The sequence below is a fragment of the Uloborus diversus genome, chromosome 4, assembly GCF_026930045.1.
Source record: "Uloborus diversus isolate 005 chromosome 4, Udiv.v.3.1, whole genome shotgun sequence".
In the NCBI taxonomy this organism is placed as follows: Eukaryota; Metazoa; Arthropoda; class Arachnida; order Araneae; family Uloboridae; genus Uloborus; species Uloborus diversus.
The window spans coordinates 143426609-143444177 of record NC_072734.1 but is presented as its reverse complement, the minus strand read 5'-3'; the positions used below and the strand labels follow the sequence as shown (position 1 = coordinate 143444177).

At 32.6% G+C, this 17569-nt stretch overlaps 2 protein-coding genes across 6 annotated transcripts in view; one reads left to right on the top strand and one right to left on the bottom strand.

Moving 5' to 3' along the window:
- Positions 1 to 1850, top strand: part of LOC129220290 (putative sodium-dependent multivitamin transporter) — a 51968-nt gene extending 50118 nt beyond the window's left edge. For 4 of the 5 annotated variants that reach the window (XM_054854684.1, XM_054854686.1, XM_054854685.1 and 1 more), the window contains one exon: positions 365 to 1849. In XM_054854684.1, the coding sequence (XP_054710659.1) occupies positions 365 to 439 (75 nt within the window). In that variant the 3' untranslated portion in view covers positions 440 to 1849. Of the gene's footprint in view, positions 1 to 364 lie in introns of all 5 variants that reach the window. The other variant, XM_054854683.1, reaches the window with a different exon arrangement.
- A 1819-nt stretch (positions 1851 to 3669) lies between these two features.
- The window catches only part of LOC129221098 (putative sodium-dependent multivitamin transporter), a gene marked incomplete in the record, with an annotated part of 32421 nt that continues 18521 nt past the window's right edge, over positions 3670 to 17569 (bottom strand). Inside the window, 5 exon segments of the mRNA XM_054855544.1 lie at positions 3670 to 3896; positions 5671 to 5783; positions 8539 to 8774; positions 9518 to 9705; positions 12482 to 12522. Of these exon segments, the coding sequence (XP_054711519.1) occupies positions 3799 to 3896; positions 5671 to 5783; positions 8539 to 8774; positions 9518 to 9705; positions 12482 to 12522 (676 nt within the window).

Below are 17569 nucleotides of genomic sequence, written 5' to 3'. Positions count from 1 at the left end.
TTTATGAAAATTGAAAATGTCGACTGAAAAAAAAAATAAAAAAATAAACGATGATTTCACGGCGGTGTCAAAATATGTTCCCAAATCTGTGTCTCCAATTAAATATATTTCGAAGTTTAAATTTAACAAACAACCTGCCTTGAGAAACATTCATTATACTTTCAGAGCATTTCATTGCTTATCTTTTTTAACAGAGCACATTCGGGACACATTTCAGCACACACATTCAGGCAACTGGAACAGTTTTTGGAACTAAAGTAATGTAAACATGTTTCCAATGTTTACCGGGAACTTGCAGTGTATATTTAATAAACTAATATTTTTGGTATTATGTTTGTTTCTTAATAATATCTTTGTATTTCAGGAATCAATTGATCTGCAAAAGTTCAAGACAGCAACTATTGAATATTTTAAGCCACAGAACTTAGATAAATTTTAGATTCCCCCTTTTTTTGCCATGTTGACTCGTATGGACTAGTCAATGTAGTAACCTTTGTAATGCTTGACCATGTTATTACAATTTATTTAAATTTTAAACACATTAATGTCAAATAAATACCTTTGTGAATAAAAAGTAAAAAACGGAATAACATCGTCAAATAGCACAAACTGCAGATTACTGCAGCACGTGTTTCGGCGTTACAAATGGCGTTACAAGCGTGTTCGGCGTCTTTCTAAAGCCGAGATATGTATCTGTAGTAATTTGCAATTTGTGCTATTTGGCAATGTTATTTCTTTTCTTATTTTTCCTTTTTTTACGTGAATGTTGCTACACTTTAACCCCTTAATAACCTCTGACTTCTTGCAATACACTGTTTTATACAAAATCTTTTAATATTATTTTTAAAAACACCTTTAAATTAAAGTTTTGAAATTTGCTTAATTTAACTTTTTAAAGACCATGAAAGATCGTACCGCTTCCTTTAAAACACGTGCACATCCTGTGAATATGATGCTTTGCTCCTATATTACCGGGATTAGACTAATCAAAAATAAGTCCCATCCCATTTCAATTAAAATTCCAGGACAAGTTAATACTGAAAGAAAATTCCAAAAAGTCACAGGTTATTTTCGGGTAATGTTCCGGCATTGCAGGGTTTTAAACCAGCTTCCTGGCAAAAACAAGTATTATTCCGAACAGCTTCTCGAACCGCTACAGGCCGTTGTATGAATGTGGATTTCTCTGTCCAGAAAAAACTTTTCTAGTTACCAGTATTAGGATGTACTGAGCTTCTTTATGAGGTGTTTCACCTTTAGTTCAATTGCAGTCCTTTCAGACTGACTGAGATTAATTGAGCGTGAAATGCAGTCCCTGGATATTGTAACTGTACAAGAAGTAACGGCAAAAAAGCTGTTTGGTATTTGCTTGCTATTTGCGTAGATTTGACAACAGTTTCAGGAGTTTTTATTCTAAATGAAGAAGATTCCAGTTTATTACTATCCAACATATTTAAATGTCCCTGGAAAGTTCTTGATTCTAGAAACGTGACTCCGTTTTTATTGAAAATGTATCTGAATTCATCGGGAAGATTCCTGTTTAGTTTCTGGATGGTTGCAGACATTTTTACTTTTTCCTAGCACTATTACCGGGAAAAATTAGGCAATCCAGCTACTCATTATTTTCCATTAATATTTCAATTTTTCTTCAGAGCATGCTTCTTCTATGATTTGTCATTAATTATTACCCAAAAAATTGATTTTGTTATCTTGCTCATTTTTATCAGTTTTCCAAAAATAAAAAAATAAAATATTTTTTAAACTGTATCCAAATTTACTGTAGCCAAATTCTAACATAAACTCATAGTCACATTGCTCACCTTGAAGGGGAGGGAGAGATGAGCATTAGAACGAGGAAATATCTCAAATAACAGATTAATTGTTGCTTGAATTCTTTGCAAATATGATAGATGTGTATACCTTTTCCATTATGTCTATTCTGTTGACATTTTTTGCTGAGGATTTAAGACTGAGTTCAAGAAAGTCCCAAGTGACAAAGATTTACTATTTTAGAGTAAATAGGTCTACCTCTCTTTTTTTATTCATAAATTAACAAGAAGTTCCGTCTAGAACTATACGAGCCTACTTTCCCGTATACCCATACTACTTTCTAGTACCTGATCAATATTCTCAAAAATAGCTAAAATCGCGAATTGTTTCAAACATATTTTTTCTAATTTCTAGGAATAAAGTATTCCTTACACATCTAAAAAATTAAATGCGAAAAAAAAAAAAAAAAAATAAATAATTTGAATTTTGACGTCTTGAATTCAAATTATGTTTTTCGCAATCACGAGTGTGTGTATGTAGGCGTGTGTGTTTGTGTGTGGGGGGTATGTGTGTGTAGGCATGTGTGTTTGTGTCTGTGTGCAGGTATGAATGTGTGGGTAGTTGTGTGTATGTGTTTGTGTGTGTGTGTGCGTGTGAGTGCGTGCGTGCGTGTGTAGTTGTGTATGTATGCGCGTGTGTGTAGGACATGGATGCAACCTGGAGACGGCTTTCGCTATAGGAGCAGCATCGTGAGGAGCCGGTCGACGGTGATGGTGCGGAGGGTGGCGGTGGGAAAATAAAATGATAGCACGCCAAAAACAGTCAAATAAAAGCAATAAGCATTCGTGATTGCTCAAAAAAAAAAAAAAAAAAGCAGCACCTTTTAAACAAAGCAGCTAATACACTTTTTTCCCTTAAAAAATTCTTTAACAGCTTTCAAAACGAAAAAATAATAATTAAAATTAATAAGCTTATTAAAATAAATACATCATATAAAAAAAAATCGTTTTTTTTCCCCTGTTGCCAAAAATAATTTTTTAAATGAATTAATGCACTTACCAAAATAAATAAAAACAATAAAATGTCAACTTAAAGAATAACTTTTCATTGTCAAAAAAAAAAAAAAAAAATCGTCTGCGCAAATCGTTATGTAGAAGCATAAATGACTTCGAGTTTATTCGCCGAAAACTGAATACCTAAATTAAAACTTTAGCGTGAAAATAAAAACAAATCATATCAACAATAATTATTTCACAGTTAAAAATATAGCTGTGGAGTCGGAGTCGGAGTCGATCTCATTTCGGGATAAAGGAGTTGGAGACGAATATCCAAGAATCGGAGTCAGTCATTTGTCCTCCATGTATAAATTTTTGCCAAAGCTACGAAGTCGGAGTCGAAGTCGGGGAGTCGGAGTCCGATTAATTATCGGGCACAGGAGTCGGAGTCGGAGTCAGATGCCTTTAAATTCTTGGAGTCGGAGTCTGGAGTTTGACGTCAGGAGCTATTTCCAACAAAATTTTTTGAAATAAATCCGCCTTGAAGTACGGAATCTACATTGACTTTCAGTTTCCCCGTAGGCGCTAATGTTAAGTTTTTTCGAACTGTTCAAAATTGAACAAAAAATAGTTCAAATCAAAACTAAAATATGGGAATGAGGTGTTCTCGCCGAGATCTTTCAAACAAAAAAAAGTTTGTTCGAATCGGACTATTCATTCAAAAGTTATTAGGGAGGGGGGACAGACAGACAGACCGACAGACCGACGGACCGACAGACAGACCGACAGACATTTTTCCCCATCTCAATACCCTACTTTCCAATTTTTAATTTTTCGATATTTATTTGATTATTTTATTCATTTTTGATTTTTTTTGTTTTTCGCGACATTTTTAAGATGCATTAAGCCTTCTTTCATGCTTTTTTCTCCTTTTTCTGACTTTTACTGGGAAAGCAGGCTAAAAATTGCGCTATTTTTCGTGAACGTTGTAAGTGAGTACAAAAAATTTATTTTATTTTCGTATTTCAGTTGTTAATTACATTTCAAAACTTTCTTTTTCTTTCCTATAACGTTTTCTTTCGAGAAGCTTTAAGACAGGGCTTAATAAATCTTCAGATATAACTTTTTTATTAGCTGAAAACAGAGAAAAAAACGAATGAAAGGTTATATAAATTTATACTTACAAATTTTACAAAATTATTACTAAGCACATGCGCAATATAGTGTCGATATAAATGGCAATGCTATTATCTTTTCAAGAAAAACTACTTATACTATCACTCCCTTGATAGTTTTCCTATAGGGTTTAGAGAAAAGGGAGAGCCTTTGGCGTAAGTTTTTGTATTTTATGTAATATTTTTAAAGAAAAAATATTATGCTTCTTCTTTTTTTTTTCTTTCGAAAACCAATTTTTAAGTCCTATAAATTTATAAGATTAGAACATAAAGTGTTTTTCTGAAATTGAAAATTGCAAATGAAAGTTGTTTCCAAACTATTCAACATTACAAACTTATTTCACTGTAAATAAGCATGAAATTGAAATGATATGCATTTATTGTTTTATAAAATTCTATTGTTGAACATTTATGCTGTTTCAAAACCACTGATTTTTTTAAAAATTTTCTCGTAATTTTAATTAAACAAATAGTTAAGTTTATAAGTTTTTGTAAAAGGTTATTTCTTTCTTCTCTCCACCGTAACTCTACTGCCTATTACGGCAAATTTTTCTGTAGAATTTTTGTTGCAAATCTGTTAAAAAGAACCACCTTGGTTGCAGTCATTTATTTTCTTTAAGGGGGTCCGGGACACAAAAATCCTCAAATTTTGCAATTTTTTTTTATAATTTGAAAAATTGCTCCGTTTTATTCTGCTTAAGAGGACGTTTGAATCTTGTTTCTACCTTAAATAGAACGAAAGTTATAGTTATTTTTGTTGCATGCATCTAACGAATGTGTACATAACTTTAAAACTTTAAACGCGTTTTTCTCCATGATGCAATTTTTCCCGATTTCTTGCATTCAAACTCTTATAAGTCAGGAACCGATAGAGATAAAGTAATGAAACTTGGAGCATATCTTTTTCAAGCAATTTACTTTAATTTTTATTCAGCGAATTTGAAAAAAACGTTTACTTCAAAAATTATGATTTTTTTTAAAAAAAAGTATCTTCGAATTTTTCGAAATTTTTCTTCAAATATTTTTTATTTTTTATTGAATCAATATTTTTAAAATCGCCGAATAAAAATTAAAGCTTATATATTTGTGCATACTGTTTTGAAAAAAAATTGAAAATTGACCAACAATATTTTGAGTTATAGCAATTTAAAGCAACCCCATTTTTTTGAAAAAAACTAATTAAATTTAAATAAAAAAATAATTTTTTTTCATATTTATGTTATGATTTTGCTTATTAAATAAATGATGAATCAGTTCAAAAAATTTCAAAACTCTAAAGTACATAATAAAAAAATTTTCAAAATGTGTCCCGGACCCCCTTAAATTGCTGCATTTAGTTCGTTCGATGTTGTCAAACGTGTTTTAGAGTATACTGCATGGGAAGGTCAAGCGCAGCAAGTGAGAATTTTTCGTTTTTCTTTCTTTCTTTTTTCTTCTTTTTTTTTTTGTGCATTTTTGTCAACTATTGTACTTTTAATTTACTGTATAAGCTTGCTTATTTGGTTTTCGAAGAAAATAAAGCACAAAAAAAAAAGGTCAAACTCCATCCCATTGTCAGTAGGGAATCCAAAACGTGTTTCTTCATTTAAAACCTATTTTCTGCAGATACTGCGATTTACCTTCCCTCGGCTGCCTAAAGTATATTGTTTAATGTTTAATGAATATGAGTTTTTTGATTTTACAATTAGTATAGAGTTTGATTAATTTATAAAACAGTTTATCCTTATACTTACTCGGAAAGATGCAGTTGAAAAAAATGCTGGATAAGTAGCCTATTACTATACATGAAAAGAATCCAAGAGCTCCAAACCACACATAAGAAATTCTATACAGGTAAAAGACGTCACTGAAATGAATGAAACAAAATGAAACAAAGTTTGTGCGCTACAAGAAACAAGCACCTGTATACTTGCGGGAGTTTTGTGCAGGTAAAAAAAGTACATGAAGCAAAACTATAAGCGGTTCACTGAATAAACTAAATACAATACTAAAACGCAGCTCATTATTTATGTACACAATGCACGAAAACTTCCCAGCGTCTTTAATCAACGATAAGGAATTTTATGTGGGTGTGGATTGTAGAAGAACCAGTAAACGAAAATATTACAGGCTAGTTGAATGACTTACTGTAAGCTCCCGATTATCTGCGGTAGGATTTTCCGCGGCTTGGATTATCCGCGGGTCTTTTCACATTTTTGTTTTTGTTTTTTAAACTTATGATTGAGTTATTGTTCGATTTTAGGTTTTATACATTCCTTTTTCATATTTAATATTAGTAAATGAAATGTAGCGATGTTTTTAGTAATAACTTGAACTTGTTCGAAAGGGATCTTAATATTTTTAGGCTATTGAATACACTAAGTATCGTGTTTTACTTATTATTCGCGGTTTTCGCTTATCCGCGGTTACCATGCCACCCTTTTCCACGGATAATCGGCAGTTTACTGCATTTATGAAATGCCTGGCCATTAACTATCAGATCTTAGATAACGAGTTAACCACTACTTCTTCAAAATGCAGATCAAATTTCTAAGTGCAAAGTACACGTCTAGATGGACAGCGTCCATTAACCATCCAGAAACACACAAAACAAATGTGAAAGAGTCAGATAAAGGAAAGAAAAAAAAAAACGAAAAAGATAAGCACTCAAAGGTAGTCACGTTTGTCAATGGTCTAAACTCAGCCTCAGCAGTAGCACGAGGAGAGTCCGAGACAGTCAGCTTTCAACACGTTGAACCCTCCATGATTTATTTTTAGTAGCACTAGCAGCAGCAATACTAAAGCATTTTTTATAGATTGTAGCATTAATTTTAAGTTTGGAAGAGAAAAGCAAGTCTAAGGAAGGCTTGTGGAGAAAACCCATGCCTCTTTTTGCCTTAAAGCATTTAAACTTTACCATTAAAGTACTGAAACCTTTTAAAGCACTTGAAGAGCAACCAATGTTCGTATCATTGCGTACGAAGTTTTTTGTGATTAAAAAATACTCTAAACGAAAAAAAAAATTGGTTCTTCTACCTTTTTTACTTTTAGAAAAATGCGGTTGAAACCTTACCATTTTTTTATGAATCACCCTTGTGTATAACAAGAAACTATTATAAGTGTCTTCAATGTCATATTAAGAAGAAATGGTACACTTTCTTCCATATTTTATTCAAATATCTTTTAAAATATCATTTGAAAGAACTTGAAATTTATACAGAACAAATCTGATGTGAGCAACACTCTACTTTCTGTACATCAATTAAATGACACACGCCGTTTAACTCAAAAGTACGTTGCTAGAGCTTAATTAAAGACTCATTCTCTTCTTAAATGCACATTTTTCGATTTTTTCCAATACCAGTAAAATAATTTAAGTATAGAAAGATACACTTTCAAATGTATAAATAAAATTAAGTTTAAAAAAATGGCGTCTGTGATTTAAAATTGCAACTATAGAATCTAAATGAAACTTATAAAATGAACAATGATGTATTATATTGTAGCCTTTGAGTGAAGAAAACATCTTTAAAATCGCGAGTTTCTTTCGAATCGATTCATGAAAGACTGTTTTGCGGATGGTCCATTTCACAGTGTTTTGTACAAATGTAAAGTCCGTAACATGACACTCTTTTAGCATTAACTATTTAATTTACTTTTTGATTAGCATAGTATTTTAATTTGAGTTCGTGTGTTGGTGTGGCAAACTCAAAAGAAAATAATGTGCTAATCAAACCAAAAAATTAAAGAGTTATATGGCCAAAAAAAAAAAATGTTAAGGACTCTACATAATTGTCAAAATGCTGTGAAGTGACTCAGATACTAATATTACAAATTTCGACAATTAAGACGCGTCTTCTAATGTAAGACACCATTTTGCTCAAAATAAAGAATAAATTACACTGGTTTCACCTACTTTTTGCGGACACGACATTTGCATCCACCCTGTTTTTTTAATTTTAAACTTATCTTTTGGTATATTAAAGAGCGGGGTGGAGGGAGAAAATTGTAAATACCATTATTATGCAGAAGTAATGAAACATTTTACACCGCAGAGGAGGAGAAAAAACATGCTAACATTAAAAACTTATAATGAAAAAAATACAGTTGGGCTCATTTTGAGGGTTTTACTTCATTTAAAAATCAGAACATAACTAGGAAAAAAGTTTCTTACGATGCTGGAGATTAAGTGCAAACTGATAAAATGTAAGCAAATGAATTTTAATTTATAAAGCTTATTTCGTCGCTAAAAAGACGAATGGGCGTAGCTCAAAAAAATCGAAAAATGAGTTATGACCACCACAGAAACGTCCAAAGTCAATTTTGTAATGTGTTCAATGGGAGCACCTCTACAATAAATGGTAAAAAATTTACAGTCCCTCACACTGGTTGCGGTTCTATAGCGATACCGTAAACTGGAAACTTTAAATCGGTTTTCTGCAAAATGCTTAAAATTGAGGTACGCCCATTCGTCTTTTAAGCGACGATTTATTTGTTCTTTAATTCTGTTAATGTCCTTTTTCAAACACAGAATACCTTTTGATGAAAATAGTAAAATTAAATATTCTTTGAAATCTTATTTAACAAGGAGCATGTCAGGACACATTGTTCCTAAAACTTACTCGTTCGTCTTTGTTGATGAAGCAGTGGTATTATCTGAAAAAGACCAACTTTCCGTCGTATACCCGTCTAAAATCGAAGAAGCATCGTACAAGGACAAACTAGCATTCAAAGTTCCATTTGAACTACATCCTTCTACGGATACTGGAAGAGTTTTTGGACGTGGGCCATTGGCTGCAGACCTGAAACTAATCCACAATGCTAGAGCGATGGAGCAAATTAAGCCAATAACTGCACCCTGAAAGAAAAAGAAAAGAAAAACTCATCATGCCAGCCATTGTGATATTTAGGGAATTTTAAAGTATTAATAATGTCAGCTGGGTGGCGTGGTGGTACAGCGTTGGATTTCTGCGCCGTGGTAGTGATCACGACATCCGGTTAAACCGCCACCAAAGTTGGTACAGTGGTGATTGGTGGGGTTTAAATAAATAAATAAATAATGTCGTACATTTATGCGGCATGTAAAAGATCCCTTGAGTACTCGTTTGGCTTTGAATGTATTCGGCAAAGTTAAATCTATTGTGCAGTTTCGCATTAAAAGAGAGTCTAAATGTCTCCATCTGGACGGAAACTGGGAGTCAAAACTATCCGTGCCACTCATATCTGCGCCTTAATAGTGGCACAGAAAGACTGGATGCCGTATCGGGGTATCGTACAAGATCTACCAAAGGCTAAATGGCCTAACGCAGCTCCTTCAGAAACAAAGAAAGAAAAAATTCAATAATTTTAAACCAATAAAGTAAATATTTTTTTTTTTGAAATATGAAGTAGATTAAAGTGATCATCTATTTGAAATATACAATATACTAAGAAAGTTATTGTTGTTAAAAACAAATGACAAACGTTTCCACTGAGAACATATTATATAAAAACTATTTCTGCGATTCAAGTAAAAAGAAATAGCTGGCTTGGCAGGAAAATTATAATTGTAGTAAATCAAATTAAAATAGATATTATAAAATAAATAATGTAACACTTTACCTTTTCATTTGTTCGTCGTGTCATCATTCCGAGGAAAAATACTCCACAAATAGGTGCATTGATGAAAGTAACTATAGTTAAGGCAATCTGTATTAAGTTTCCAAACTTTGCGACCACAAAAGTAAGAGAAAGGCCTAGAAGTCCATAAAAAACAGCTGAAAATGTTCCATATCGGTTAGTACCTAAGTCTAATAAAAGTAATAGGTAAATATAATAATTTTTAAGTAAGTTTATCACGAAAAGAATATCTTAGTATTACCTTTTTTGAGACATAATAAAAACATATAACATTTAAAAAACATGCACTATTTTAAAAATAAGCTTTAAAGTGACATCCATACCGTAGTTGCTAAGCATTCCGTCAAGAGATGTTTATAGCTGTGGTTTTCCACGTGTATTATGTAAGCGTTGTTTTGCGTAAGAAAATAGTACTACATAAGTAACAGAATTTATAAAAAAAGTGTTACAGCTTGAGGAATATTGTCGTGTTTACGTTCTCTTTAAATTGTTTTTTTTGGTAATGTAAAAATTAAATATATTTTCTTCCTCGTTAAGTTATGGATATAGTTGAACTCGTTTGTAGCGAGTGCGAAGGGATCGCGATATTTGCTGGGTTTAACCGAGTGCTCGTAAAAAACGAATTTGTGGAAAAACTCATTAAAGTTCAAACTAGGTTATTGCTAATATTATTATGTATTATTATTATTATTATTATTATTTTCGGTTAATTTGCATTGAACCACCTTATTATCTTTTATGCTAATTCGTTAAGGATTTCTCTCCTTTTAATTCTTTTTATCTGAATAAACTTGAATTTGAGCTACAATATTATCGGAAGTGTACACCGAAAGTGATAACATTGGCGACTGCAAATGGTAGAATTTTCTAATATCTATAAAATAATCCCGGCTTTCGTTTGTCTTCGGAGCATTGAAGGAATTTTTCCAAGAAAGAAAAAGCTGAGCTGGTAGCCAAAAGCAATTTTTTGAAACACAAAGGAATTATAACTCATGCTCGAATTAAGTTACGTTTACTCGTTAAAAACGAGTTATGCTCCCATAGACTTAGCATTGTACCAACCAAGTACTTCTGATTTCCTTGTTAATTCCAGTTTCTCGTTAAATCAGGGCTCGTTATAAGCGATTTCTACTGTAATACACTAGATAAAGCATTAAAGCGAAAAAAATAATTACGTTTGATTATTCCAAACAGGAGGGCAGCAAGTAATGCGCGAAAAATTGCTAGGACGAAAGAGTGCAGGTTCAAGTTTAAACTAAATGGCATTAATTCTCCATTCAGTTGAACGAGAGGGAATAAAGACTCTGGCTTGTCGAAGTTTTCGTCTCATCGAAGTTCAACTTACTGAAGTTTCCCTGTTTTTGGTTAATTTTAATATATGATAAATATGGTATATATAGAACCGGATTTTCAGGAACGGAAAAAACGAAATTCCTAAAAAGGAATTTTCAATTTTCAGTGCGTTTAATGCTTACAATAACTTCATAATGTTGTTTTGATCAATGTTATGAAGGGGAATGTAGATCAAAGTGAAATAGCTGGGTAAAGTGAAATGGTGAAATATTTACCCCACTTTTACGCGGCCAACTATCTGGCAATATTTTAGCTATGTAGTAAGTCTATTCCGGTTAAGGTAAAGTTACCTCTGAAAATGAAAAAAGTATGATAATACAAGCAATTTTCAAAAATTGATTCTCATACTGTAATAATTTGTTGTAAGTCAAAAATAAATGTTGTTATTATTAGATGATAAAACTGGGATCTATTTTTATTCGGTGCAGTATTTATTTATTTAATATTACGTTTATTTGTGTTTAAAATAATTTTTACGGTTTTTCAAGGGTCTCGGGGCAAAGTGGATGGAGCAAAGTGAAATAGCTCATTTTGTTTACTCATTCAATGGTTTTTCAAATCACTTGTGCACTTATTTATTTATCCATTCTTTCATTTAAGAATTCCCTTATTTATTCATTCATTCACTTACTTTCTTACTCATTCACTATTTTATTCACTCATTTATTGTTTCTTGTATATTAATAAAATAATAATTTTTTTATTTGTATATTTTTTCGTTTTTTTTTTTTTTTTTTTTTTGCTTATTCATTCCTTCTTTTATTTACTCATTCATTTGATCAAAGGTACCGTTAATAATCAAATAAAAATTGTTCATTCAAAAAAAAATTCTTTTTTCACTTTGCACTCCATGGAAAAAAAAAGCAAAAAAATTTAACCTTCTTGGAGGTACAAAGTTATTGCCAAAAAAAAAAAAAAAAAATGTTCCAGTACAAGTTGTACTTTTAATATAATGTTCCTTCTTTAAGAACCGTAACTTTTAGAACAAAATTTTATTTTATTCATATTGAAAAAATTAAGTGATCTTAACCATTTCACTTTGCTCCACATTCCCCATCGCTGCGCATTTCAAAGTGAATTAAAAAATCATGTTGAAAAATAATGTTAATAAATGCAGTAAACACAGAGTCCGGCATGTCAACCGCGCGCATTTGGAGAAGGCTCTGTATGAGTTGATATGCTCGATCCTATATTTCTGAAATGATAAATTCTTTTCACCATACACAAACGGTTGTGTTCTAAAGATAGAATGGAGGTAGTTATTTACTTCTTGTTTATATATACGTATTCTATTTTGACTGTGTTGAAATTTGTCTGCATTATTTTACGTAAATAATGTATTTTACAAACGAGTTCTCAACTCGTCAGTTCTCAAAATAATAGTGCTCAATTTTCTTCAATTCAGTTCAATTGAATTGATTTCGTAGCGAAATTTTCTTTCCACCTGCCTCATATCGCGACGTTACTAAATGGGTTCGCAGCCTTTTTTTAGATGTAAGATGTTGAGAGGGCTCCCAAGGGACTATCGAGCCATGATGTGTAAAGATAAGTATCAATTGATGCCATATTTTAAAGATATTACTCACAACTTACTGACAACTTTGGCAAAAACAGCTATCTTCAATTCCGAAAAAACCCTAGAGCGAAGGTAGGGACGATTAAATCTTCTGTTGTTACTGCACTTAGAGAGTTGATCGCTGATGACGCAGTACTTAGTGATGCACTAAATATTCCGGATATACACAATCCAGCTACACCAGGATGACTACTAAGAGTAGACATAATGAAATATGGGAGTAACTGTAAACAAGAACAATTAATATTAAGAAAAAACATTAAAGTCAGTTCCTACTTTCGTTAACAAAGAATTTTTTTATTTTAGTTACTTTCTAAAAAAATTATTGCAATCAATATTTTAAAATACGATATGAATCGACTATAATAATGTTCAAGGATTTCAATGATACCTAATGCAGCTTAAATAAGCATGTATAAAAATTATGTTCACACAAAAACAAAGCATATTGCTATAGTGTGAAGTTCTTTCGCACATCATTTCCATTAGTAAAAATTTGGAAAAATGAAACTTGGTGTTTCACTGACATTCCCGTGATACCATTAATTTCGTTACTCTTATTTAACAGGGAAATACTCTTAAAAATAATAAATATCACTGCTTTTTACATTTATTGTGTCTGTGTTTGTTTTGAATAACTGTGCGACCCCCCTCTTCTCTCCTTTTTTCGCAAATAAGAGATTAGTTCCGTTTTCGTAGATTTTTCTCTTTTCTTGGGGCAAACATAACCTGGCAGCATTGTAAAGACTATGTAGTTCCTAACCACAGCATTACGACGCGGCAAGGTTAAGTTTGCACCAACTATAGTTATGAAAAAGGTACGTTTGAAGCAATGTTCAGTGTAATCCAGGTGAAAGTGAGATTTAAGTCACGTGGAAGATCGAAAATGGTGAACGACTAAGTAAAGTTACATTCTTTTATATCATATAAGAGTTGCACAACTATTTAATTATTATTTACTAAATATCAACTATTTAATTCATTAAGTAAAACGAATAATATTTGTAAGTTTACGTGTACTATACTGATTCAAAATCCGTATCTTCCTCGATAATTGATAATAATTCCAAGTTTAATCGGATGTGCGGAACCTTATGGGGATATGTCGCTAACAATTGAAACAGTGGTGTCCAACTTTTTTTTTTACACGAGGGCCGCATTTTATATTAAAGTGAATGTATTACGGAAGATATAAAATTTGAATATTTTTTCAGATAACACGGAAAAGGTAAGAAATTACAAACCAAGTTATTTTATCTCTACTTGATGTGTATTATTTATTTAAGCAAAATATGCATCTGTTTTTTAGAAAACAAATTCTGAACATGTGGCTCAAAATTTGTAATTCCGAACATTTACTGCTTTTATCGTGGTAGTGAATAGCAGTAGAAAACTGCGGAAGTAATTTGATTGGCTGTGCCTCAGTGGAGGTTGCTACCGAATTATTTAGCACTCTTTCGTGATTGTTTTGGTCGGTATTCGATTCAAATTACTGATCCAAGCAGGCTATTCCATTACTTAGCCAAATAGGCCAAACGTGGGTTAGCTTTGCGGGTTGAATACGACCCACAGGCAATGGATTGGGCACCTCTGTATTAAAAGATGATCAGCAAACTCCTTTTTTTCAGTAAGAAACATGAACTGCATGAAACAAATAAATACAATAAACAAGCACATACAAGGGAAGAAAATCCCTTTTATTGTAATTAGTTAAAAATTAAATTGTAGCAAATCCAAAATTTGATAGTGAAATTGTCAATATCCTATGTATTATTAATTTTGTTTTAAAGACAAAGAAATTAATATCACCTGATCTGCCGAAGATATGGGTTTTTCTGGAGATGTCATGGGGTTACATTTAGCATAATAGGCGTACAGTACAACACCTATGAAGCAGTTAAGTACTGCAAAGACTGCCATAAGCGGAATATTGAGATAAATTGCTCTAGAAGGAGAAAAGAAAAACACGATACACGTTAAATAGCTTTTAAATCCTTGAAGTGAAAAACAAAAGAAGCAACATTAAATAGCATAATTTCACTGTAAAAAAATGTGCAAACTTTCTCAATAAAATCGGTGGCAGCTTAACTGTTTCCACTGCTCTGGGGTAACTTAACTGATATAACTGTAATAAAGTTACACATCGCTTGTGGAAGGTTACACCATGGTGATGTAACTATAACGTACCGTCTCACTCATTTCTGCGTAAGGTTACAACAAAATTTTTTGTAAGTGCATGAAAGGTTACACATTAGCAAAAATAAAGCTTTCATCTGACTTTCTTGAACGAGTACTCATTTTTATTATAAGTAGACTTATACTTCAAGTTACTTAAAGTTACAACAGTATTTTCTGTGAGTGCATGAAAGGTTACACATTAACAAAAATAAAGCTTTCGTGAAACTTTCTTGAACGGGTACTCATTTTTATTTGTAAGTAGATTTATACTTCAAGTTAACTATTCGATGGTTTGAATTATCCAGATATATTAAATTGAGCAAGTAATAATTTCTTTCTCTACGTTTTAAATATCAAGTACAAAAATTAATTAGTAGGTTACAATACTTGAACTTTGTTAAAACAGAAAAAAAAATCGATTTAGGGGTTTAGATTTACATTTCATTTTTAATTATTCGTTTATTCAATATTTACCAAGTTTATGCTTTTTTACAACATATATACTCCAATTATTTTTAAGTTATTTCAATATAAAAACAAGACAGTTTCATTGCATTAAGAAATGAAATAACCTGAATGGTGTCCAAACCCACACTGCGAATCTCACAGACAGGTCTCGCAAAGCAAGAAGTCTTACCGCTCGGCACAAAGGCCAGTTTTCTTTTCGTTAATAAGAGTTTTCCTGCCTTGCATCGATTCGGATCTTTACGCCCGCACTTTGAATTCTACTGAAACCATAGTGAGAGTTCCCTCCAACAATTTGAGTTCACATGACGCTTTTCGACCCAGGAAAAACCCTGCTTTCGACCGCAAGCCGGTTATTTGCTGGGGAAATGCTGGAATTTTTTTCCTCCTGCTTGGGGGTAGGAGAAAAGCCGGGTTGTTACCCAGAATGCACTGCGCCAACTGTGACGGTTTACTTCCTCCATTCAGGATTTGCGCAAAGGATGCTGGGTAAATCCGCTCTCTGGGATAAACCAGCTTTTCACATGTGAATGAGGAATTTTTCGATCCGGGTTTTTGCAGAGCCGGAGTGAGAAAATGCGAGGTAGAAAAACGTCATGTGAACGGCCCTAAATGATACTACACACTTCGGAATTTGTTTAACGTTACACCCGTTAATACTGGTAACCTTGCACATTTTTTACAGTGTTGAAATATGTAACAAAATTTCTAAAAGGTTGCTCCTGAGGGCAATGAGAGCAGTAGAATTAAATGTATGTGCAATAAAATATAATTTATCGTAAGTTAGTGTAACTTGACTCAGTAGGAGCCGTGGTGACCTGATCGGTAAGGCATCGAACTCGTAACCAAATGTTCGATTCCAGCCGGTCGAAGATCCTCTGTGTTCGTTAATGGTTACTGGGGTGCGTTAAATATGTCTTGATCACAAAGTCCTCCAAGTGAAACGATGCCTCTGGGGGTCCTGGATCAGCTATTATTCGGTTTGAGTTCTTGGATTAAGAAATCAAAAATGTCTTCAAGGCCCCATCCAATTGATTAAACCACAAAATAGTGGTAGATACGACGGACCCCGGAGTGTTAAGTATTAAGCAGAGGAGTATTAACAATGAAAAATAATACTTGTATAATGCTTTTGGATAGAGCTCCCGTCTCTGGAGGTTTTTTAAAAAGTTGTTCCTAATTTGACTTTTCAGAACAAAGTACGTATTTACATCTGAAAAAAATACGCATTTAGAATTAGATAATATTTTGAAGTGGTACTTACTTTCTAGATCTTGAAAGATTTTGAATTGTCAGTAGTCTTTGCACTTGAATTTGACTAGTTCCATAAATCGATAAAGAATTGATCATTCCGTATACAAACAAGTTGATCATAGTATAGCGAATAACAGGATCAAATTCCATTCTGTAAATAAAAAACTAATAGTAAATAGATTCGTATTGGATTTTATTTGTTTTTCAGAAAACTCATGTTATTTGATAATTTTGATTTCAGAAATTAGTGTTGTTCTCTTTGCTTAAAAACAGTAGATTAACTGCTTAAGTTTACGAACTAAACCTGGTAGTGAGTAGCTCCACCGTCACGTGTGGGGCGATTTGAACTCAATGTTACTTCATATTTTACATACAACCGCTGATATTAAATTCGGCGAATAATCCTTTAACATTTACATTGCTGAAATAGTAACCTCCCATACTGTACCGCTGAGATTTGTTGTAAATGTCTAGATCACTTTGTAAGAAGCCTTATTTAGGGATGGAGTTCAAAAGCCTAGCCCCGTTTCGTTGGACATCAGTCATATTATCAAATCTTTTTCCTTTCAAAGCCAGTTTGAGTCGTGGGAATAAGAAGAAGTCAGGAGGATTGAGATCTGGCGATTACGGTGGCTATTTAATTTTCCGCACTCTCTTTTTTTGCCAGAAACTGTTTAGATAGATTTTAAATGAATCATTTCTTTATTCATTATCCTTTTCTCAGTTAAAAACCAACGCCCTAAGCAATGAGCAAGTCTTATATGAAACCCAACCGATGCAAAACTGAACAATGGCGGGTGAGACGGATGGTCAATACCTGCCACTACGTCAGTACAGCCTTTTATTTCGCTACTGTTGCCAGTTCGGCTGTTCTGACTTCATTCACTACACTTTAACGTTAGATGTTGTATAATACAAATTAGTAATAAGGACTGAAACTTAAGGTTCAGTCCGGATTAACAGGTTCAGTCCTTAATTTTAAGGAATAAATCTTAAAGTTAAGAAATGAATGTATGAAAGCTAACCTAGTAAATGAACTTCACTTGTGTGACTTGTTCAGCAAAAAATGTTTTTTTTAATGCATCTTATATTTGCTACATTTTGGATGAACATTTCTCTCGTTCACTCACACAATTTTGGTTAGCTTTAGAATTCTCAATTTTAGCAATATGCCCTCCAAATACAGGGGAGACTGTTGTACCTTGACC